The sequence below is a fragment of the Pseudorca crassidens genome, chromosome 19, assembly GCF_039906515.1.
Source record: "Pseudorca crassidens isolate mPseCra1 chromosome 19, mPseCra1.hap1, whole genome shotgun sequence".
Taxonomy (NCBI): Eukaryota; Metazoa; Chordata; class Mammalia; order Artiodactyla; family Delphinidae; genus Pseudorca; species Pseudorca crassidens.
Genome location: NC_090314.1, coordinates 58,848,065 through 58,870,928, shown reverse-complemented (window position 1 = coordinate 58,870,928; position 22,864 = coordinate 58,848,065). Strand labels below are relative to the sequence as shown.

Genomic DNA, 22,864 nt, shown 5'->3' with positions numbered 1-22,864 from the left:
CTTTCCTCCATCACTGACCCCGGCTCCCCAAGGACCCCTGAGCTGGGGTTGGCCCGGCTCTCCTGTTTAACACCTGATGGATCCCTAAGGGCGGATCTGCCAAAGTGGGGTCCGTGCTAGCTCCCCGGGGGCTCAGAGGGGTCCCATGAAAAAGGGGTTTCATGGTAGAGTGAGTTTGGGCAGCCTGGCCTGAATGGTGTTATGTAGGTTCTTCTCTGCTCCCTTAACGTGCTCTGTTGCATCCTGGCGGCCTTTCCCCTACTTGTGAGAAACTTGGGTTCTGAGAAATGTACTTTTATGTATTAAAAAATTTTTTTTGGCTGCGTTGGGTCTTAGTTGCGGCACGTGGGCTCTTTCGTTGTGGCGCGCCGGCTTCTCTCTAGTTGTGGCGTGCGTGCTCAGTAGTTGTGGTGCACGAGCTTAGTTGCCGCACGGCATGTGGGAATCTTAGTTCCCCAACCAGGGATCGAACCTGTGTCCCCTGCCCTGGAAGGCGGATTCTTTACCACTGGATCACCAGGGAAGTCCCTGAGAAGCGTACTTTTAGAAGCACTGCTACAGAGACACGCTGTCCGGGAAACTTCAGCTGGGGGTGACCTTGGGGTCACTGGTCTAACTGCTCACTCCATCACATTGGATCATCTTTCTGGAGCACTTAGGAGGTGTCAGGTCGGGCTGGCTCCAGCATTCTACCTGCATGCCTCACTGCTGAGGTAAGTGCTGCATCATTTCCCATTTTATAGCTGAGGACACTAAGGCCCAGAGGCTGACAGTGAGCATGGGCCCGAGGGGTGGTGGCTTGTTGTATTGCAACTCTGCTATCGGTCAGCTGGGTGACCTTGGGTAGGTTGCTTGCCCTCTCTGGGCTTCAGAGTAGTGACACCTACGTGGGTAGCTGTTGGAAGAAAGGAGGTTTTGTGGGAGGGCATGTAGCACAGTGCCCACACACGACCAAGGGAGAGAAGTGAGGGTCGTACACGGCTGAGAAGGGGCCGCATTTGCACCTGACCCCAGGTCTACCCTCCTGCAAAGTCCATCACGTGACCTGTCTCCTAGCACAGCTTTCCTCTTGCCCATGCCTGCACGCGAAGAGGGCACTGCTGGCAGAGGTGAGCCACCCATCTCCAGGCTGCTCTGAATGTTGGAAGTATGAGTGGATCCCCCACCAGCCCCAAATATCCTGTGCTGGGATCTGCTGGCCCGTTAACTGCTGCCACGCCTCGAGGCGTGGGCTCTCCTCTCGGGCGGGCCCTGCTTGCATCCGAGGGCTCTGTGACGGCCCACCTATCACCCCTCCTCTAGGCTAAATACCCCATCTTCTTTCATGGGTCCTCACGTGACACTTCTGGGCCTGTCTGAATTCCGACTGGTCTCCTCCAAGCCCACAGGTCAGGAGCGCTCGCTGGAGTTAAAGTGGGGAAGGGGCACTGCCCACCTGGCATTGGCCACGCACTCCATGGTCACCTCCGAGGTCCCGGTCACCACGCTGGTGTTCTTGGGAGGAACGATGATGGTTGGAGCGATGGGGTCTGCAGGGCCCCCTACATCTGGAGAGAGGACAGGTGTCAGCTGGGAACAGAGGCCGGAAATCCCACCCCCCTTTAGAGGGATGCCACGGGAGACCTTTGTCCTCACGGAGCGGGGGCAGGTGGCCATGGGGCAGACGCCCCAGCAGCCCCAGAGCCGAACCTCCAGACACGGACCCCGGGGTCCCTTCCACCTCCTCTGCTGATGGGTCTCCACACAGTGTCCAGGGAGAGTGCACTGGAGACCTCAAGACCTCTCCCGCTCCTCCGGCAATGCAACCACTCCCTCGTCCCCATCCCCCCGTCCTGGTTTTTTGTCTTCAAAATCCTTCCCTCCACCTGCATTTATCTTGTTGGCTTACTGCTTCATTTGCCACCTCTTCTACCAGAATGCAAACTCTCTGTAGTTGGCTGAACACTGTCCCCCAAATCCAAGTCCATGGCAGCTGTGAATGTCACCTTATTTGAAAATAGGGTCTTTGCAAGTGCAATCAAGTTAAGATGCAGTCCTACTGCATCAGGGTGGGCCCGAAGTCCAATATGATGTGTCCTTATAAGAAGAGGGAAATTTACACACAGACCCACAGGGGAGACGGCCAGGTGAAGACAGAGGCAGAGACTGCAGTAATGAATTATAAGCCGAGGAACATCAAGGATTGTCCGCAACTGCCACAGGCTTGGAGAGGCAGGAAAGGACCCTCCCTTACACCTGTCAGAGAGAGCATGGGCACGCCGACACCTTGATTTCAGACTTCTATGCGAGAGTAAATTTCTGTTGTGATAGGTCACCCAGTTTGTGGCCCTTAGGAAATTAATACATTCTATGAGGCAGGAACCTCATTTGTTTTTGCTTTGGACTGAATTGTCCCCACCCCCACCCCCATTCATATGTTGAAGCCCTAACTCCCCTGTGTTTGGGGTGGGGTCTTTAAGAGGTAATTGGGTTAAATAAGGTTATATGGGTGGGGCCCTAATCCAACAGGGTTAGTGCCTTGGTAAGATGAGGAAAAGGCCCCAGAGCTCTCTCTCTGCCATGTGAGGACACAGTAAGAAGGCAGCCGTCTGCAAGCCAGGGAAGAGAGCCTTCAGCCAAAACCAACCATGTTGGTACCTTCATCTTGGACTTCCAGAACTATGACAAGTAAATGCCTGTGTTTGAGCCCCACCGTCTGTGGTATTCTGTTACGGCAGCCTGAGTCAAGACAGTCCTGTTTGCCCCCACTTCCAGAACCATGCCACACAGCACACAGTAGGTGCTCAAATACATCTGTTAGGTGAACGAACGCATGGGACTGGAGCTATCGTTGTATAACTTCCAGGGTCGACGATTAAAATGAAAGAGAACTTATCATGACTGGGCTTTATTAAAGCAAAACACCCCAAAAACACCCCAAACTCTCCTAACAGAGGCAGGAGCATTTCCTTTGTTATATTTTTTGAGCTCTTTAAGAAGTGGCCAGGTTCTTAACTTTGTGGGTCAGCACAGGCCCAATACTGGCAGAAACTCCAATATTCTCTGTACACCTGCTCTATGGCTCCCAGAAATACAGCCACCAAGGACTTGCTCTCACAACAAACCCATCCAGGTGGCCCCTAACCGGGAGGCTCTGGAGGTGCAGGCCATAATGAAACACACAGCCCCCCAGGCCACAGCAACAGGACATGCTTTATGGGGATGTCAGTCCACCCCAGTCAGCCCCGGGAAGGGTTTTCCTGCCGGGCCTCCAGGCCTTGCTGGGAATAAAATGTAAACAATAAACTAAAATGAAGGGGGGAAGAAAGGAAGCTTATAAACCAAAATGACTGCAACAATATAAGAGCCTCATGTAGGCGCCATAAAGAGCGACTGGACTGAAAGCTGCTGACGTCGCTGAGTCCATAAACGTGTGCCCCACGCTGTCTACCGCACGCCGCAGTGCGCAGCTACGGAGGCCCAGACTACGGGCGCACGAGGAGAAGACAGACAGTTAGAGCCCCACGGCGTCATGGGTAAACAGAGCCCTCGGAGTTTAAAAATAGCAGGGCTGCCCCCCCACCTCAGGGCTGCCTTGTTGGCTCTAGGAGGTTAAAGGGGTGACTGACACCCACCCAGGGACCCTGTCCTGCCCAGATCCAGGTGGCTGCTTGCAGGGTACGAGGGAAGGGGCCCCGGATGCAGTGAAGGAGGGCCTGGCGGTCAGGAAGACCTGGCCCAAACTCTTGCTCTGCCCCAGGCGTCCTGGGCGTGACTCCGGCTGGTCACCTCATCCCCCGAGTCTCTCAGTTTTTCTCAGCTGCAGAAAGGGGGTAGAAATCACCGCCTCTCAGGGTTGTGTGGGACCAGCTCCCGACTCAACAAATCTTTTCTGGGTAAGGGCTCTGTGTGAGCCAGACTGTGTACCAGGCACCAGGGATTCCCTGCTGAGTGAGATGGGTGGGGGGGTCTGTCCTCATGGCGTGCAGTCTGGGAAGAAGTCAGATCTGTGCTTGGACGGCTAAGAGATTAAAGATGCGCATGACGGGTGTTGGAAGGAGGGTCCTGGGGGGGGCACGGCTAAGCTGCTCTGGGGTGAGCGCAGAGTCCCTGGCACACAGTAGGTCCTCAATAGATGACGGTCCCTCCTCTGGGGACTTGTCTGCCTGAGCGTGGGTGGGGGGATGTTTCCTTGCTTCTTCCCTCCACCCCCAACCCAGCCTGGACCAAGTGATGGAGCCAGAGGCTACCAGGAGGGGAAGTCATGGACTCTCAGGGGCCTCTTGACCGAGGGAAGGAGGACACACGTGTTCAGGGCTACAGGAGATCAGGCAAAGCCTCAAGTGCTCCCTGGGGACTCACAGGAGATGGGGGAACTTGAGTGGAACTCAGAGAAGCCAGAGGAAGAAGAACATTCCAGAACAGAAGCGCTGTGTGAGTGAAGGTGAGCTGAATGGGGGGAGCTGGAGGTAAATGTAGGCGCGACGCCGGGGTGGCCTCAGAGCACTGGGATGGATGAGAGGGGAGAGCCCCAGAGCAGACGTGACGGATCCTGGCCCACATGCTGCCCCGTCCCCAGCCCACTCTCCTGATTGGTCAGTGCTTTTCTTGCCTGAGCCCAGAGGTGTCCTCAGAATCCTTCTTAACAAAGCACCAACAATGGATCAGAGCTGGCCGATGAGGTGAATCCCATTTTCCATCCCTGCTAGGGGGAGTAGATCTGACTGGGAGAATTTGGGTCAGGGCCAGATTACTGAGAATTTCCAAGCTGGGCTATGGGCTGGAAGTCAGCCCTAGGTGGGCACATTACACGGAGGGGTCGACAGACACGAGGAAAAGATGCCTGGACCTGGGGCCCCCTTTACAGAGAAAAGTTAAGCCCAAGAGGAACAGGTTTTCAAAGAAGGGAGATGGGTTGGGATTTTGTCACCCTAGGGTGGAGATGGCGGTGGGATGTCGGAATGAAGGTACTCAAGGGGGGACATTCAGGAACACGAGGCAGGAGCCCCGGGGGGTGACGCGCCCGGAGAGGACAGGAGGGTGGGGCGAAGGGGACCCCGGGGACCAGGGGTGGGGGAGTGGGAGGCACAAAGGGCAGAGAACCAGGCGTCAGCTAGTTCACATCAGGGGAGAAGGAAGCAGGAGACGGGAGAACAGGGGGAGACACGTAGGGCTGAGGAAGCTCAGGTTACGGGGTGCCAAGAGGGGGGTCAGTGGAGAGAATCAGGATGCAGGAAGTGGGTTTGCAACCAGGAGGTCACCAGTGGCAGGGGCTGGAGAAAGCAGGGGAGCCGGTGGCAGCCACGACTGGGAGGTAAAGACTGGGGTGGGGTAACTTCTGAAAAGTCTCGAGGTGCCTCTCAGGGGGCGGCAGTGGCCAAGAGGGAGATCTGTTTGCCTCTGGGACGTCTGGGGAGCTGCTAACGAGGTGAGCTCGGCAGCCAGGGAAACACGGTTCCATTCTGGGGTTTGCGCATCATTAGTGAATGTCGCCGGGAAGTAAATTGCTTCACCTCTTGGGCCTGTTTCCCCCGCTTTTGTAACTCGTGGCGGGGAATGACAGACTGCCTCCAGGGTTTGCTGTAACGATGGAGCACCAGAGTGCCGGCTGGTGCCCAGCACGTGGGGCGGCGGAAAGGGAGGCTGTTGGTGTGGTGTGGAGGCAGAGGGGGACCGCTCGGGTGGACCCACCCTCGGCAGGACGCACCTTTCTAGCAGGCGCTCCCTGCAGGGAGGCCTGTACTGACTCAGGGTCTCGGGAGGGCCAGCCAGGGGGACGGGGACAGCCTGGCCATGCTCAGGCACTGCTCTGGACAGCGGGGTGAACGGGGCCCTAAAGATCAAGCAAGAAAACCACATGCAAACCAGAGCAAGGACGGGCCTCTTCCGCATGAGCTCGCGATGTGGACGGGGTCCTGGGGCACGAGGAAGCTTAGGGGCTCCCCACATGGGGGCAAAGTTGGGTCTCGCTGCCCCAGGACGATTTTGATAACAGGCGCGACGGGGGACACCCACTCTGGTCCATTCTCCCCGAGTCATCTCATCGAATCCTCTTCCCAACTACACTTTGCCACAGGCGAGGAAACTGTGGCTCGGGGACCACGTGACGGGGCCACGGGTCAAGTGGGTGGGGAGCAGGGAGGCGAGCTGCTCCCCTCTGCCGGGCAGGCTTCCAGGCACTCGCGGGCCCAGGGCAGACCTACCCTGTCCAGCATGGGCAGGGGTGGGGCGAGAACCACAGGTGGCTACGAGCTCTTGAAACGTGACTGGTGCCCCTTTGACGCAATGGGATTTAATTTTACCTAATTTACATTTAATTAAAAGCGGATCCCCGAATCAGTTATTAGAACCGATTAGAACACTGTATGTGTGGAAAAACTTGGGCATACGATCCCACCTTTCCAGCTGTAAATTTTATGAAATCTAAATACAGATCACGTATTTCAGATGAAAACCCAGCATCCAAATTGAGATGTGCTTTAAGTGCAAAACACACACGGATTTTGAAGACTTAGTAAGAAAAGGAAACCCAGTGTAAAGCGTCTCGTTAGTATTTTCTCGATTGTATGTTCAACTGCTAATATTTTGGATATGTTGGGTAAATAAAATATAATAAGATTAATTTCACCAGTTTCTTTTTCCTTCTGAAAAAGTGAGGTCAGTGGCAAGTTTTAAATTACGTATGTGCCTCATATTACAATTCTATTGGACAGTGCAGCTCTGATTGCCATCCAGTGGGACCATCAGCCAGGTATGAACTTTTCAAGAGCTGTGACAGTCCGTGTGAGGTCACCTGGGTGACACCTGGGCAGAGAGCAACTGGGGGCAGGGGGTGTCCCTGGTCTTTTCTCTCTCCTTCTCCATTTCTGAAGAGCATGGATGTCCCCTGAGGGCTGTTAAGAGGCTGAGCTGACCTGAGCAGAGGAGGGAGGAAGGGGGGAGGGGGGAGAGCAGAGGGAGAGGTGAGGCTTGGGCGAGACAGATGAGGGGAGATGCAGCCGGTGGTGGGCGGAGAGGCAATTGTTCCTAGGAAACTGGCCGGCAGGCCGGCAGTTGGGGGATTTGTGTCAGTGACAGTAACTGGGATTTGAAGTGCAGTCACTCGTGGGAGGAGAAATTAGCTGATAAGCAGCTGATTTCGCTCTCAATCCAGTACAAATCACCGTGAGAGCAGGTGGAGGGGGGTGATGGGGTGGGGGAGAAACAGACAACAGGGGTGCAGCGGGCGAGGCTTGGGCACACATGGGGGTCCCAAGGGATCCTGCCTGCCTCTCTTGGGCCAGCCGGAGGGCTGGGGGAGGCAGCTGGGAGTGAAGAGCCCGCCCAGTTGGCCAGGAGAACAGCCGGTGCAATTCCCACCAGGAGGAGGGTGCCAGGGGACGGGCTGGGGGACGGTCTCAGGGTCAGCGAGTCACCCAGGAAGATGCCTGGCCTTGACTCGGACCGTGAGCATCCCTCCCACTAAACGATTCAATTCCATTAGCCTCTCTAAGCGCTGGAAAATACATGGGGACAGACGTCTCTCTGACGGTTACCTTCCTTTCCCTATAGAAACAGTAGCCCCAGGTCATGGGCTAGGCCCCAGGTTGCCGGGACGAGACTGAGACCCTGGCCCAGGTCAATGTCAGAGGTTATACCCGTGACCTTGATAGGTCGGTATCCAGACTGGAACTCTGCTCCCTGCACCCAGGTTTCTTTCTGGGCAGACAGGAATGTGCTCTGGGGGGAGGGGGTCACTGCACGTATGGGAGGGGCTTCTGCTGGCGCTCAGGAGGTCCGGGAATGGGCAGGTCGGGACTGGAGAATGTTCCGGGCTTTCTGGGCCCTTGAAGACAGAGGCTGGGATCAGAGGAAGGACACGGGAAGGTTCCGAGCTGGCGGACACCCTTCTCTTGCTGCTGGCGGGTCGTCCCAGCAGGACCGCGGATGATAAATGAGGCTGGCTTTCGGAGCAGCAGTTGTGCAGATGTGGAGGGACGTGAGCATCTGGCTCCCCCAGCCTGTGTGGCTGCTTGGCCGCTGCGGGAAGCTCTGGCCTTGTCCCGCGTACTCTGTGACCCCCCACCCACCTCTCCATCCCAGGGATGGAGAATGGAGGGAGCGGGCCGGGGAGAACCAGGCCGGGGGGGACACCCCCAGCATCTCCATCACCGATCGGAAACCTGCCTTGAGCCTTGGCTGGACAAATACTTCTTGCCAAAGACACCCAAGGAGTCACCCTTTCCATTTGCCATCCTCTGTGCTCTGCCACTGGGGAGAGCCTTGCCTCTCTCTTCCGGGGTGCGGGGTGTCTCTGGGGATGGACACAGGGGCCCTTTTAGGCAGGAGCCTGGGCAGAGAGCAAGTGTTCCCATCGGTGAGGATGGCTTGGCTCCAAGTAGAAGTGGCGCTTTTTACATGCCAGCGGAGTAGAGGCAGTCAGTACATTCTTTAAAAATGAGCTTCCCATCTCCTGGCGGGCTCAGCTCACCAGCACCTGAGCCCCAGGGGTGGTGGTGATCCTCTAGTGCACACACTTTCTCCTATATCCCACGCCCTCCCTGGGCTCCCAGGGGCCCAGCTAACAGCCAAGCTAAGTGTCCCCCCATCCCGATAGGGTCTCAGACTCGTCATGGGCACGGGGTCCGGAATTCAGCTCCCTCCCGGCCTCCACCTCCCACTCCCACCCCCAGGTGGGCCTCTTCCTCCTTGGGATGGCGCCTCCCCCGCCCCTTCCCAGCCTCCCCCCTCCACCGCCATTCCATCTTCCCAATGACCCCCCGGAGCCCCATTCCCAAGATTTAATGACGGGCTCCACCACCGGTCCCGGGCCCTGCGGCTTACTTACTCTCCACGGCGAGAGCGATGGGCTGGCTGGTCTTGTTATCCCCATTCTTGTCATTAACAGCTTGCGCGTAGTAGCGGCCTGCGTCGGGAGCCACCGTTGACAGGATGACAAGGGCGTTCTCCAGGGTGATGGCTCTGGGGAGAGGAAAAGAACGCCTCTGCTGGGCCTGCTAAGCCTGAGCATCTGGGGATGCGAGCGGGGACGTGAAGCCAGGCACCCCAAGACCCCCTTCTCCAGCCCACCCCCTGGAACCACTTACTGCCTGAACTCCAGCCGTGTTTAGTTTGCAGAGAATCCCAATACTCCACCAGCGCTGGGGATCACACCCCAATACAGAACATGCCCAGGGGTCTGAAACTGTCCAGGTGACACTTCTCTGCCACTCCCCGCCCCCAGGCCTGGCTAGGGGCCAGAGCTCCCCTGGAATTCTACCCTTTCCTGTGTCACAGCATGGACGGCTGTGTGGGGTTATCTCTGCACCAGGCGTGTCTAGAACTAAAGAAATTCATTCACCAGAATCAGTGAATGAATGAATGAATGATGAGAGACGAGAATGAGTTTAGAAATGAACACGATCATTCCAGAATCACTGCCTTAACCTAATCCTGAATCTGTTTAGGTTGATTCAAAGGCTACAGTCTGCCTGTAACACAGCCTTCTGGGGTTCACATCTCCCCCCGTCCCCCTCTTAGGGTATCCGTTTACTTCTCCCCAAATCTGATCTATAAAAGAGGGGCCACCTGGGCTGGTGGAGAGGGAAAAAGGAGATGGGCAGGGTAGTGGGGTGTAGACGTGGGCTGTTTGCTCCCAGCCTGGTTCCCACTGCTGGGATCCCATCCTGCAGCCCCTTGGCTCCCATGTCCGCGGGCCGGGCGCAGGGCTTTTGCAGGCGGGAATTTGGGGACCCCACTGGACGCGGGTGCAGGAGCAATGCCCACCCTGGCTCTGCCAGGCACCTCCTCTCACCCATCCTCCTGATGACAAACAAAACCACTAGTTTGTCAAGTCTCTCTCTGGATTTTAATGTGATGTGCCCGAGACAGCTGTTAAACATCCTTAATGTTCGTTTAACAAGGACAAATCCAGTCGAATTCTTTTCAAATTTTCCCATTAGGTGAACGTAACAGAGTTTTAAATGGGCTCTCAAATAAACATCCCCACGAAAGTCTCTCCAGCCTGGTCTCTCCCAGCCAGGCTGTGCTGAGGTCTCTCCTCCTCCTGGTTTTGGGGCTTCGCGTGCTGAGTCCCAGGCTGCCTGCCGAGCTCCAGGAAGCAGGAAGACAAAGCTCTCCTGCCCCAATTCCTGGGAACCCTAATGATGTCCTTTCTTTTGTTTTCTTTTCCCCTGGAGAGCTCTTTTAACCTCCAGCTAATGAGGTGATGGGAGTGAGGACAGAGCCAGCTAAAATATTTTAAAATCGACATAATGGGACAGGGATGGTGACCATGTCCTCACGTGGGACTCTCCTGCAGGGGCCCTGGTCCTTTAGTGGAGCTTGTCGGGGTGGGTGAGGGCTGGTGAAACGGAGGCTGGGCTGTGCCAGGGCAGGGGGGCAGCTCTGGGGTGGAGCTCTGGCCTCTAAGGAGCTCACAGCCTCCTTCTTGCTGGGCCTCAGTCTCCTCATCTGTGTAAGGGGTGGAGGCAGAGGCGGGTGAAGACCGCTTCCAGCCCTGAGGTTGAGGCTGCTTCTGTTAGTTTCCAGGTGCCTGAGGCTGTCCCCTCCCTCTCACTCAGCCCTCTCCAGGCACACAGTCCAAGGTCAGGGCTCACGACAAGCAGCAGTGCACGTGGACCCCCTGGGCTCCAGCTTCCCCAGCCGCTGCCCTGGTGACGTAGAAGCCAGCTAGATGAAATCTTTGGCAGGTGGGCACCCTGGGCATGGCCTGGTCCCCCTCCCCAGTACACCCGTCTGTCCTGAACTCCTCTTCTGGCCTCCAGAGAAGGCCCCCCACCTCCGCTTCCTTCTCTCCTTGACCATACAGACTCTCCCCACCCCCTTTCTCTCCTTTGCCTATATTTTGTCTATATTATGATGGATCCTTCTAGGTCAGTGGTTCTCAATCAGGGGTGGCTTCACCTTCCAGGGGACATCTGGCAATGCCTGGACAAGTCTTGGTTATCCCAGCTGTGGGGCTGTACTAGTAACTAGTGGGTAGCGGTCAGGGATGCTGCAGTGTCCCCCCACGCACCAGACAGCCCGCACAACAGTTTGTGGGGTTCAACATGGAATGTGTGGATCGTGGTACCCTGTCCTGGGTCGGGGGGGATGGCGTATCCAGGTGGCAGAGATGCTCACCATCTACCTCTGTTTCTGGCTCCCCTCCTGCAGAGAACTGAAGATTTTGGGAAGCCAGGCGTCACCCTTCCCCGCCCCCCTTGCACACAGGTGGGCAGTTGGCCGAGCTAGTGGGATACGGAGGATGTGCGCCGCTTCTAGGCTCGGACCAGCGGGGCCACTGGGAGCCCAGTGTGGATGAGGGTGGAGCTCCCACCAGCCTGGCTGTGGAGGAGGGTGCCCCTCCCATCTCTTGCCCTCGGTGGGACTTTCAGTTGGCAGGAAATAAACTTCTCTGGCGCTAAGCCCCTGGGATTTGGGGGTCTGTCTGTGATGCAGCTAGCATGGCCTTGACTGGAACTAGAGGAAAGCACTGTGTCCGGGACCCCGGGGCCTGGGTTCGAGTTCCCAGTGCGGAGCGAACAGGAGGCAGAGAGCCGGGGAAGGGCCAGCGGCCTTTTGACCTGCTGTCCCTCTGTCCTCAGCAGGAGGCTAAGGAAGGTCCCTGGGCTAGCAGCCTTCTGCAGGATGACCTTCCCCTTGAGAGATGGTTCTAGAACGGCCCTGCCCCTCACCTCCAAAGTGCACAAAGCTATTTGTGGCTGTCAGGAGGGCTTCCGGCCTACTGCCCCCAGAGGCACCCGCATTGAAGGAAGCCGCTGGAACTCTTGCAGGGCGTGGACATCAGTGCTCTACTCTCAGGCGGGGGCTGGCTGTATTTTCCAGCCACACTCCTCTGGTTTCAATTTCCTAGGTCTTTCCCGCTGCTTTGATGGGCCCAGCTCCCTCCCACCTCCCATCTCCCACTCCTATGAAGTGTGCCCTTTTTTCTCAGCTCCACGGGAGCCCAACTCATCATTTAATTAAGAATAAAATAAATCACCCTAGAAGCTGCCCAAAGCCCCCAGCGTGTGTCTTTGATGGGGATCTTGTCTCCTTTTCAACAATGAGTATCAAGGAACGGGCCAGGGGTTACTAATCTCCACTTCTGCCCTGGGAGGGAGAGCGGTCCTCTGTAGATAGCACACGCCTTCAGCACCCTGTGCACCCCACTGACTGACAGCGCTCATCAGATGCGTATCTCCAGCAAACAGACACCAGGGAATTTGTTTCCAGGGACCTTTCCTCTGGGTTATGAATATTAATCTGCTGTAATTGCTGAGATGAAATCCCCACAGTGTTCTCTCGTGCGTTCGGTACGACTGGAGGAGGTGGGGAGGGGGTAGGCGTGACCAGGAAGGTGTGCGTGTGCGTATACCCAATCATCACCTGCTCTGCAGCAGCACCTTCGCCAGGTGACTCTGTAGTCCTCTCACTCAAGAGCAGAATCAATTTCCTGGCTTCTTGAGCTGAGCTCTACCATGTGACTTGCTTTGACCAATGGGATATTAGCAGAAGCTTGTGTTTTGCTTCTTCTGAGACTGCCAGGAGGAGACGCTAGGGGCCACTGGCTAGAGGCTGGGACACGTGGGGCAGAATTGAGTCACCCAGGCATTCTCATCAGCCAGCCCCAGCCAAGTGAGAGAGCCAGGCCAAGCTCACCAATCTGCCGGTTCACATGACAAATACAGGCTTATTGCATCAGACCACTGGGACCACTTGTTACGTAGCACTATTGGGTCTGTCGGTAACAGATACATTCTAGACACTGGCTCTCAATTGAGGCTGCATGCTGGAATCACGGGGAAGCTTTTAAAACTCCCAAGGCCTCGGTACACCCCGTTTCAATGAAATAAGAATGTGTGAAGGGTAGAATCTGAAAATGAGTATATTTTAAATGGTCCCAGATCATCTCAGAGGGCAGCCACGCTGAGAATCACCAGGACCAATTCTACAAAAGTACAATCACTATCCTTTTTAGCTCCCATGTCTTTGTACCTGTTCTCATATAATTTCCACATAAGGCAGAATTAAGGACCTGACTCTGGAGTTGGCAAGCCTGGAACCAGCTGCGTGAGATCTAGCAAAGCAGTTAAACTCTGGGGGCCTTCACTTTACCGTCTATAAAATGGGGGTAAAACCAGCCACTTCGTAAGGTTGTTGTGAGGGTCATTCATTCAACAAATATTTCTTGAGGTGGACCTGGGGATGGAAAAGGGAACGAGACAGAACATCTCTCCCTGGGAAGTGCGTGTCTGTCCTGGAGGAGAGGGTGATGGAGGGTGTGCTTAGCCCAGGCCTGAGAACACAGCAGGCACTGTCGTTGCCAGGATATCATCATATTACGAAGATCACGCTTCTCTCACTGGACCTCATGTTCCCCAGAGGAAAGAACTGTCCGTCTCGGCTTCTGCTTCCTACAGAGACCAGAATGGGCTCCACCCACAATGGACCTGCGGCCCGAGTGGACGGGGACCAGGGTGGTCTTTCTTCTCTTCTGGGAGTAGAGTGTAGGGGAGAGTGCAGGCCCTAAAGAGGACAGCCTGGGCTTGCTCTCCCAGGGGGCTCAGGAGGGCCGCTGCGCCCCGTGCTTTGCCCCTCGCCCTCTGTGGAGGCGCTTCTGTCACTCTGCCCACAAGCCAGGCTGCCACAACCCCCTTCCGGGCAGCACAGAGGGGCCCTTGTGAGCGCTGAAAGGACCGTGTGTTCCTCTTCCCGCCTCTCCTGGCCTCACCTCCTCCCTGGAGCCAGAACACACACAGCCGTGCACACCGGTGGACACCCAGCCACACACGCACCGCAGAGACACCCTGCCGGGGAGATGCCAGCGCCCTCCCATGTGTCCTGATCCCTGGGCCTGTAACCACGGTGACAGAGCCTCTGTCTGTGCCAGTTCGGGTTCTTTAAGCGCTCTTAGAGGCAGAATTATTCTCCAGCCGAGAGTGGAGCCAATGCCTGGGATTCCCCGGGGAGGCCACGGAGCTGTCACGGTTCCAAGACTCCTGCCGCACTCTCCCAGAAAGGTCCCTGGAAACCAGACTTCCCTCATCGGGGACGTCCCCCATCTGGCTCCCTCCCAGAGCAGGGAGGGCCCTCCGTCCTCAGCATCTGGGGGCGCTATGTGGCCCCGCATTTCCTCTCCCGGGGCCAGCCCCCCCCCCCCCCCCCACGCAAGGGCAGGATGCTCACATGCGGCTGCTGGGCGGGATCTTGCGGCCGTCCCGGAACCAGGTCACCTGCGGCCGTGGGAAGCTGGCGATGCGTGGGGCGCGGATGATGGCCGCTTCTCCGTGGGAGACGCTCTGGTGCTTCTGACTTTCCTCAAAGCTCCCCATGTCTGCGGGAGGGAAGGGCACATGGAGGGGTCAGGGGCCGGAGGTCGGCAGCCGAGACTGCCTGGCTCCCGGGCTGGGAGTGGTGGCAGCGGAAGGAAGTTGTGGGGCAGACAGGATGCTCGTGGAGCACGGCCACCATGCTCGGGCTACCTCACGGGGCCCCATCACCCCATCCGTCACTACGACACGCTCTGCTTTGTACTTCTGGGGTTTGTATCCATTTATATCCATATGTCCCTGAAGCAATGGATTCATCCAACAACCACGAGACACGCGTCATTATTTCAAACAGTTTACAACGTTAGAACTTCTGAAATAGGCTCGTTGACTTGTCCAAAGGCACGTGGCTGGAACAGGGCGGAGGCAGGATTTGAACTCAGACCTCAGAGTCTGGAGGCAGGCAGAGCTGTCCCTCCTTCCCTGCCCTGTAGTGCGGCAGGGGTTTAGGTGTGGGGTGAAGGGCACATCTGGGGAGCAGTTTCCCGTGCCCTTGGGTGAAGTGTGTGAGGCTGCATGGATGTGGCATACAAACACCACGTTGCTCCTTTCAAAGAATGCCTACCCCGTTGGCAGATAAAGAGGGGACCGTTGGTCCAGCTCCGGTGTTCCGTCAGCCTGGAGGGGAGCAGCGGAGATGCGGGTGGGAAGGTTCTGGCTGCCCACCTGCCCGCTGGGATCTGGATGGGCTCTGACTCTAAGAGCAGAGGCTTGGAGATGGGTGGAGTGTGGGAAGGGGTGTTTGTGTTGATGGCCACAACAGCACAAATGAATGCTTTAAAATGAATGCACATCCTTGCTACCCAAAGGGTGGTCCGTGGGCCAGCACATGGGCACCACCTGGGTGCCTGCCACAAAGGGAGAGCCTCAGGCCCGCCCAGCCCCCCAGACCTGCTGAATCAGAACCTGCCTTTTAACAAGACTCCCAGTCAACTGTGTCCACATCCAAGTGTAAGAAGTACTGTTTGCCCTCAAACTTGGCTGTATGTCACTGAGTTAACATGTCAAGAGTTAAAAGCACCTAATGCTGGGGTTTCATCCCCAAACTTCTGATGTCCCTGGTACGGGGTGTGGGCTTCCCATCAGAATCCCACATGCAGTAAGGTTCAGAGCACCGAAAACTGGCTGTGAGTCCCCGTTGCCCACCTGTTCCCTCCTGGATCAAGGGGGCCGCGTGCTAAGCCGTATGGGTCTCCTGCTGCTTTGATTTGTTTCTTAACCCCTCCAAGACCACTGCTCTTCCTCGTCTCCTTCAGCCAGGAGTCCCCAACATGACTGCCCCTCAGAACCCCCTTTAATATTCTCAGAGGTAAGAGCCTTTTGGGGTGGCTGGGGTCCAGACATCGGTGTTTCTAGAGCCGTTCAGGGTGTTCCAAAAAGGCCGAGAAGTACCGCTGGGCTGAAGCCAGTGGTTCTTACACTTTGGTGGGTCTCAGAATCCCTAGGGAACACGGTAAGCCCAGAAATTTGCTCCCACCCTTCCCTCGTCCCCTAGGGCACGGAAAGGGCCTGCTTCAACGTGCCTGGGTCTCTGAGTCCTTGACTCACCTTCCCGAGAATTCTGCTGCACGCCTAAGTTCTAGGACCACCGGCCTACACTCTCGTTTTCCAAAGCCCTGGGCTTGAATCTCTTCTTGGCCACATTCCCCCTTGGAGGCCTTGCCTAATCTGATGGTTTTGGCCATAGTCTCTCTGCACAGGCTCTCACATCTGCCCTGGCTCCTCCCTGAGCTCCAACACTCAACACCCAACTTGCCACAGGAAATGCTGGGTAATTCTTACCTCCCTGCCAAGCCTCCCTTCTTGCTTTCACAGCTCTGCTAATAGCTGCCCCACCTGCACCTGCCCAGATCACCTGGGCTCAGATGCTTGGAGCCTTTCGTGGTGCTTCCTTGCCCACGCTACGGCCCCTCTGTTCTCCCAGGCCCCACCCACGTGCTCGCCCCATCACTTGGCTGCACGGACTCCGCCCCTACGCCAACGCCTACACTGGATCCGCCTCCCCCATCTCCCGCACTGCTCCCGATTAATTTTTCTGGCTTGCTCAGATCCTCTGGTATCTCCTCATTGCCCCAGGAAAGTCTACATTCCCTCGCCTGGATTCAAGGTCTCTGCCTAATTTGACCCCAACCAACCTTTCTTGTCCTATCGCCCACACCACGTCCTGCGTCCCCCGCCACAATGAATTACTTACACCCCGCTTCTCACCTCGGGGCCTTTCTTTGTGTGGGGGACCCTGCCTGGAACGCCACCAGAGCAAGCCATGATTCACCAGGGCACCACGATTCAATAGCATCCCGGGAGGATCTAGTCAAGTAAGTGTCTCAAGAAATGAAACCTGACGTTGGCAACCTTGTCCTCACTGGGCAAGCAGTAAATGTAACGGTGGTGGCTTTGGAGTCACTGAGACCTGAATTCAAATCCCACTTCTGTTACTTATAAGGCACGACCTTGGGCAAAATTTTGACTTCGCTGAGCTTTCACTTCCTCTTCTGTAAATTGGAGTTAAGAAGAGTATGTCCCTGGGCTTCCCTGGTGGTGCAGTCGTTAAGAATCTGCCTGCCATTGCAGGGGACACAGGTTTGATCCCTGGTCTCGGAAGAATCCACATGCCACGGAGCAAATAAGCCCATGCACCACAACTACTGAAGTGTGTGAGCCTAGAGCCCGTGCTCCACAACAAGAGAGGCCACCGCAATGAGAAGCCCGCGCACCACAACCAAGAGTAGCCCCTGCTCGCCACAACTAGAGAAAGCCCGCGCGCAGCAACGAAGACCCAACACAGCCTAAATAAATAAATAAAATTTATTAAAAAAAAAAAAGAATGGTCTACATTTAAAAAAATGATACAAATGAACTTATATACAAACAGAAATAGACCCACAGACATAGAAAACAAACTTATGGTTACCAAAGAGGAAAGGGGGGAGAGATAAATTAGGGATTTGGGATTAATTTATACATACTATATATAAAATATATTTATATATTAATTTATTTAATATATATTTTAATTTAATTATATATTATTAATAATTAATTAATATATATTAATAATTAATTATATTTAATGATATATATTTAATAAATATAATAAATATATATTAATTTATACACACTATATAGAAAATAGATAAACAACAAGGACCTACTGTATAACACAGGGAACTATACTTAATGTTTTGTAATAACCTATAAGGGAAAAGAATCTGAAAAATAATATATATATATATGTATGTATAACTGAATCACTTTGTTGTACACCTGAAACTAACACAACATTGTAAATCAACTATACTTCAATAAAAAAAAAACGATGGCTACCTTACTATTTATCTCCCATTCAACATGATCTCCTGCCACTGAGAGGTGGGGGCTAAGACCCCTCCCCCTTGAGTCTGGGGGTTTTGTGACTATACTTGTAGAATATGCTGGAAGTGATGCTATGTGACTTTCAAGGCTGGGTCATCAGAAGGATATGGCTTCCACCTGGCTCTCCAGACACTGCTGCTTGGAATCCAGCTGCCATATTGTAAGGAAGCTCAATCTAGCTCACACAGACAAAGGAACAGCTCTTGTGCAGAGGAACTGAGGTCCCAGAGAATGGCCTGCATCAACATTGGACATGTGAGTGAACATGTGAGCCCTCAGATAATTTCAGCCCCCAGCCTTTGGGTCTTCTAGTTGAGACCTCAGTCATCAAAGAGCAGAGACCAGCTGTTCCCACCGTGCTTGGTCCAGACTCACAGAATCTGTGAGCATGATAAATGACTGTGGTGCACCATGATGTTTGGGGGTAATTTGTTATGTAGCCATAGAAACAGGAAGAGTATAGTCAAGTGCTAAAAACTGTGTCTAATATTTATAGTATTAAAATACTGGAATCCTATACATTTTTCACAGTTTAAACATCAACCTCTTCAACAAAGATTATCGCATGCCACCCAGAGAGTCACTGACCCTACGTCAGGTTTCCTTCTAGGTGGACTTCACACAGCTTGTCTCATTTCATCCGCATAATGACACGACAAAGCTCAACTTTCCTAAATACACATTTTTAAATTGTTTACTAATTTCTGTTACTTGGCTCTGTCTATAAAAAAATTGCATCAATAAATCACATTGATTTCAGTTCTTACAATAATTTTATCTATTTAAAAAACTTTTCACAGAGCTCTGAAGATATATTTGAACAATTTAAAGCAATTTCATGGTAATCGTGTTTTTCCTCCTCTCTCGGGTTTTATTAGCTCCATTTCATCAGTGAGGAAATTAAAGCTCATGGAGATAGAGTGGCTTATCCAACGTGTGCAGTTAGGGCTGGGCCGGCTAGCAGTTAGGGCTGGGCCGGCCAGCAGTTAGGGCTGGGCCGGCCAGCGTTCAAACCCGGCTCTCCCTTTGCATTTCCTCCTCGCCTCTTCCATGACTCATCCCCTGCGTTAAAATTCTTCATGCACATTCTTTATCTCTTTCTACTACATTGAAAGTTTCAAGAGGCAGTTCTATTCAATTACATTCATGAGCAAATCCTTATAAGACATCAGGCCCCCTCCTCTGCACACAGTAGGTTCTCTCTAAACTCACCCAATGCCGTCATGCAATGACTCTTATATTGAGTCCCTACTATGGGTCAGACAGGCTCTGCAGAAGGTGCTGAAGAAAGACCCGGTCCCTGTCCTTGTGGAGCTTATGGTCTGGTTAGGGGAACAGGCATAAGAAAACCAACCCAACGAAATTCAGGGACATATTGTGACAAGTGTTAGGAAGAAGGAACAGGTTTTTTTTTTTTTTTTAATGAGAGGCGACATGAAGGGAACCTACTTTAGACTGGGAGGTGAGGCTTTTTTTAAGCAGAGACATAAATAAAGGGTAGGTGTCAGCCATGTGTGTGTGTGTGTGTGTGTGTGTTGGGGGTGGGGTGGGTGTGGTAATAGTCCAGAGGAAAGAGAGTATGCGAAGGCTAAGAGGTAGGAGAGAAGTGCTAGTTTGAGGCAATTTAAAAATGCCAATAGGGCGGGTGGTGGGTTTGTTCAGTGGACGGATGAATGAAGAGATGGATGGATAGATGGGTAATTGGATGAGGGCAGGGATGGATGGATGGACGAATGGATGGAGAGAAGGAGGCATGGTGGATGGAGGGATGGATGACTGTATATATGTATATATGGCAGGATGGATAGATGAAGGAAGGGCACACCTGGCCTTGTCCAAGTTTTGCAGTTGATGCTCTCATTCACGCTTCCATCCCACAGTCTCCCCTCCCTATGGCTCTTAGGCCCCCAGAACCCTCTCAATTCTCTCTACTCCACTTTGCCGAATGGGCCTCCTAGGTCAGGGAGCCCCTTGCCTCTGCTCAGGGGGCCCAGCGCACAGGCGCGTATGTCCTGAACACCAGCTGCAAGGGTGGTGCTAAGAAGAAGTCTGCTCAGCCAGCCAGCGCAGGAGAAAGGCTAGAGGGAAGTGCACACTGATGGGGCTGGGGATCCAGGATCTCCCAGGAAAACTCATTCCGCTAAGAACAGTCTCATGTGGCTCTTCTAGCACATGTGGCTGAGAGAATCTCTAGAGGAGGCACTAAAGGTGGAACTGCTGGGTTGTAGGTTGTGCAGATGTTAATCTTATGAGGTAATGCCAAGCTGTTTTCCTGATATGCACCAAGTTGCTAATTCACACGCCCACCAGCAGTGGTGGGACTTCGTATTAACACCTTGTCTTGCTAGACTCCGGTTTTTGCAGTGGGATGGTACCTCACTGTGGTTGTGTTGGTTTCTTATGAAGATGCTGTTTCTCCCTCCAATCAGTTGTATCGTGCCTCTGCCTCTAACCATCCGTGACTTCCACTGCATCCTGAGTCACACTGAACCGCCCGATCGCATCTTAGAATGTTACCATCTGTCCCCAGTGCCTCACCTCCTCCGCCACATCTCCTTCCACATCTCCATTCTACGTTCAATAGACACACTCAGGTTGAGGATTAAGAAAAACGGGCCCATTGGTGGCACTCTGGACACGAACTCCAGCCCACGTGACAATGGGTCTGATGCCCTCAGCTCTCCTTTTGTACAGGTGGCTGCCAAGCTGCCCAGTAGAACGGGGGGCAGGCCAGGCTCCCCAGTGGAGCAGGGGCTCTTGGCCCTCTGAAGTGTGGGTGGGCTTACTGCTGGGGCTGGGGGTTCCAAGTCTGAGCCATCCGCCCACCTGGTGAGGGCTGGGATGGGGTCAGGGATGTTGCTCAGGCGAGGAGGACAAAGAGGTGCCCACAGGATCCGGATGCCGACTCCGGAAGGTGTGCCCAACCCTCTCAGCCATTCAGTCCACATGTCAGAAATTTATGGCGACTTCGTAACAACAGAGACTCGAGGTGGGGTCAGGAAGGGAGCTGGGGAGGTGGGTGAGTATTTTACTGACTTCCCTTAATTGCTGTAATTAAAAACATGTAAAGAGGGGACTTCCCTGGTGGCGCAGTGGTTAAGAATCCACCTGCCAATGCCGGGGACACGGGTTCGAGCCCTGGTCTGGGAAGATCCCACATGCCGCAGAGCAACTAAGCCCGTGCGCCACAACTACTTAGCGTGCGCTCTAGAGCCAATGAGCCACAACTACTGAGCCTGCGTGCCACAACTACTGAAGCCCACATGCCTGGAGCCCATGCTCCGCAACAAGAGAAGCCACCACAATGAGAAGCCCGCGCACCGCGACAAAGAGTAGCCCCCACTCGCCACAACTAGAGAAAGGCCGCACGCAGCAACGAAGACCCAACGCAGCCAAAAATAAATAAATAAACTTATTAAAATAAAAAAGCACGTAAAGAATCTTTTTGGAATGACTTCGCTATTATCATTAGTGGTTAGCACAGCTGCCTTATTAATTTCTCATTAGAACCCAATTCACAGCCCCTCTTCGGGAAGGGGGATGAGAGCCAGGGGTGGGGCCTGCCTGGCCCGGCCTGATCCAGTCCCTGTGGAACCGGCTGCTTGAAACCCCAGGACAAAACCCTCCCACCCCGGGAAGCAGAAACAGCCAAGGAGGGAAGGTGAGGGGTTTGGAGAAGCAGCCGTACCCCATCCATCCTCAGAACAGTGAGCATCTGTGTGTCTGTGTAAAAGAAACAGACGGAGGGACAGACAGACGCAGGAGGTCTGCGGGGCACAAATCTGGGAGAGGCCCAGGACCGGGATGGGTGAGGAAGGTGAAAGATTTAAGGAGGTACCCACCGTCAGGGTCCTGCAGGTGCACGGTGAGTCCCATGAGAGGGAGTGCCTCCTTAAATTCTGCGTCCTCCTTGCCTCGCTTGCCTCACCCTAGCCCCAGCCCTGGAGAGCAGAGGTGGCGGCTAGGACCATACCTCCGAAGGTAGGATGAGAGAGGTTGCGAATGTTTATTCCAGGACGCCTTCCCTGGTTGGCCTGGCGGAGAGAAGACGTGTACACTCTGCCACCCCGAGCGTTCCCTGGGCTGGGCGCCATTTCTGATGGTTCGTGTGCACTGACTGATTACGTACTGTGACCACCCGGCCAGGTAGGTACTAATGTTAACATTCCTTTTTACACATGAGGAAGCAAAAGCACACAGAAGTTAAGTAATTTGCCCAAGGTCACACAGCTAGGGAGAGGCGAGGGGGATGTGAACTCAGGGTCCATGGCTGGGTCCATGGCCCCACTCTACAGCTGCTGGTGGCAAGGCAGGAGAAAGGAGATGGTAGAAATCCTGGCTGTGGGAACTTGGGTTGTCCTCTGACCTTTCTTTTAAGAGCTCCTGTCTTTTTTTTGGGGGCAGTACCACGAGGCACGTGGGATCTTAGTTCCCATACCAGGGATCGAACCTGCACCCCCTGCAGCGGAAGCACAGAGCCTCAACCACTGGACCGCCAGGGAAGTCCCTCCTCTGACCTTTCTGAGCCGCAACTTCCCCATCTCAAGATGTGGCTCCCTAGACACGCCTTCCTACCTCTGAGGCCTGTCCTAGGGACCCACGGAGGAAAGAGTGCACTTCTGCACAATTTCACCGGAGAGCAGAGTGCTGTGGAGGCTCTGCTGCGTCTCCCTAGCATCTCCTTAGGGACGCGGGTGTCCAGCTTGGACCTGTGATTGTGACTGTTCTGAAGGCTCTTGGGCTCGTGCACATCTTTTCAGGGAAACAGAAGCCGTGCTTCCTTCTCTATCTGCACCCCGGCCCCCTACTCCCCAGGTGTCCGGAGCCCTAAGCTAGTCGCCGACTAGACTGGGGCCAGAATCCACGGTTTCTCCCTCGCGTCCTCCCAAGGGTCGTGCCCTGGCACACAAAGAACCCGGGAAGCTAGCTGTAAGCATTTTTCATCTGCTCATTCCTGCTGAGAGCAGAGAAAAGGGGTGACGACGGGTCAAGGCCACCTGGTGGCGTGAGATGGCCTTCAGCCTAGGTGGGGGCCGCATCTACTCACAGGGCTGTCTGGGCACGAATTCTTACAGTCCAGGGGTGTCCCTCTGATTCCCTTTGACCCCTGGCCCCAGCAGCAACTGGCCTCCCCGCAACTGGACCCCATTTTGATGTCTCTCTTCTCGCCCTCAGGCAGCAGTGTGGGGAGGCGTGGG

General features: G+C 54.5%; 1 protein-coding gene across 2 annotated transcripts in view; it reads right to left on the bottom strand.

Annotated features, from left to right (window-relative positions):
• Positions 1 to 22,864, bottom strand: part of SDK2 (sidekick cell adhesion molecule 2) — a 267,499-nt gene that overhangs the window by 85,071 nt on the left and 159,564 nt on the right. For both annotated transcript variants that reach the window (XM_067715828.1, XM_067715829.1), the window contains exons 4-6: positions 14,152 to 14,299; positions 8,807 to 8,940; positions 1,436 to 1,547 (exon numbers count right to left, since the gene is read on the bottom strand). In XM_067715828.1, coding sequence (XP_067571929.1) covers positions 1,436 to 1,547; positions 8,807 to 8,940; positions 14,152 to 14,299 — 394 coding nt within the window. The remainder of the gene's footprint in view (positions 1 to 1,435; positions 1,548 to 8,806; positions 8,941 to 14,151; positions 14,300 to 22,864) is intronic.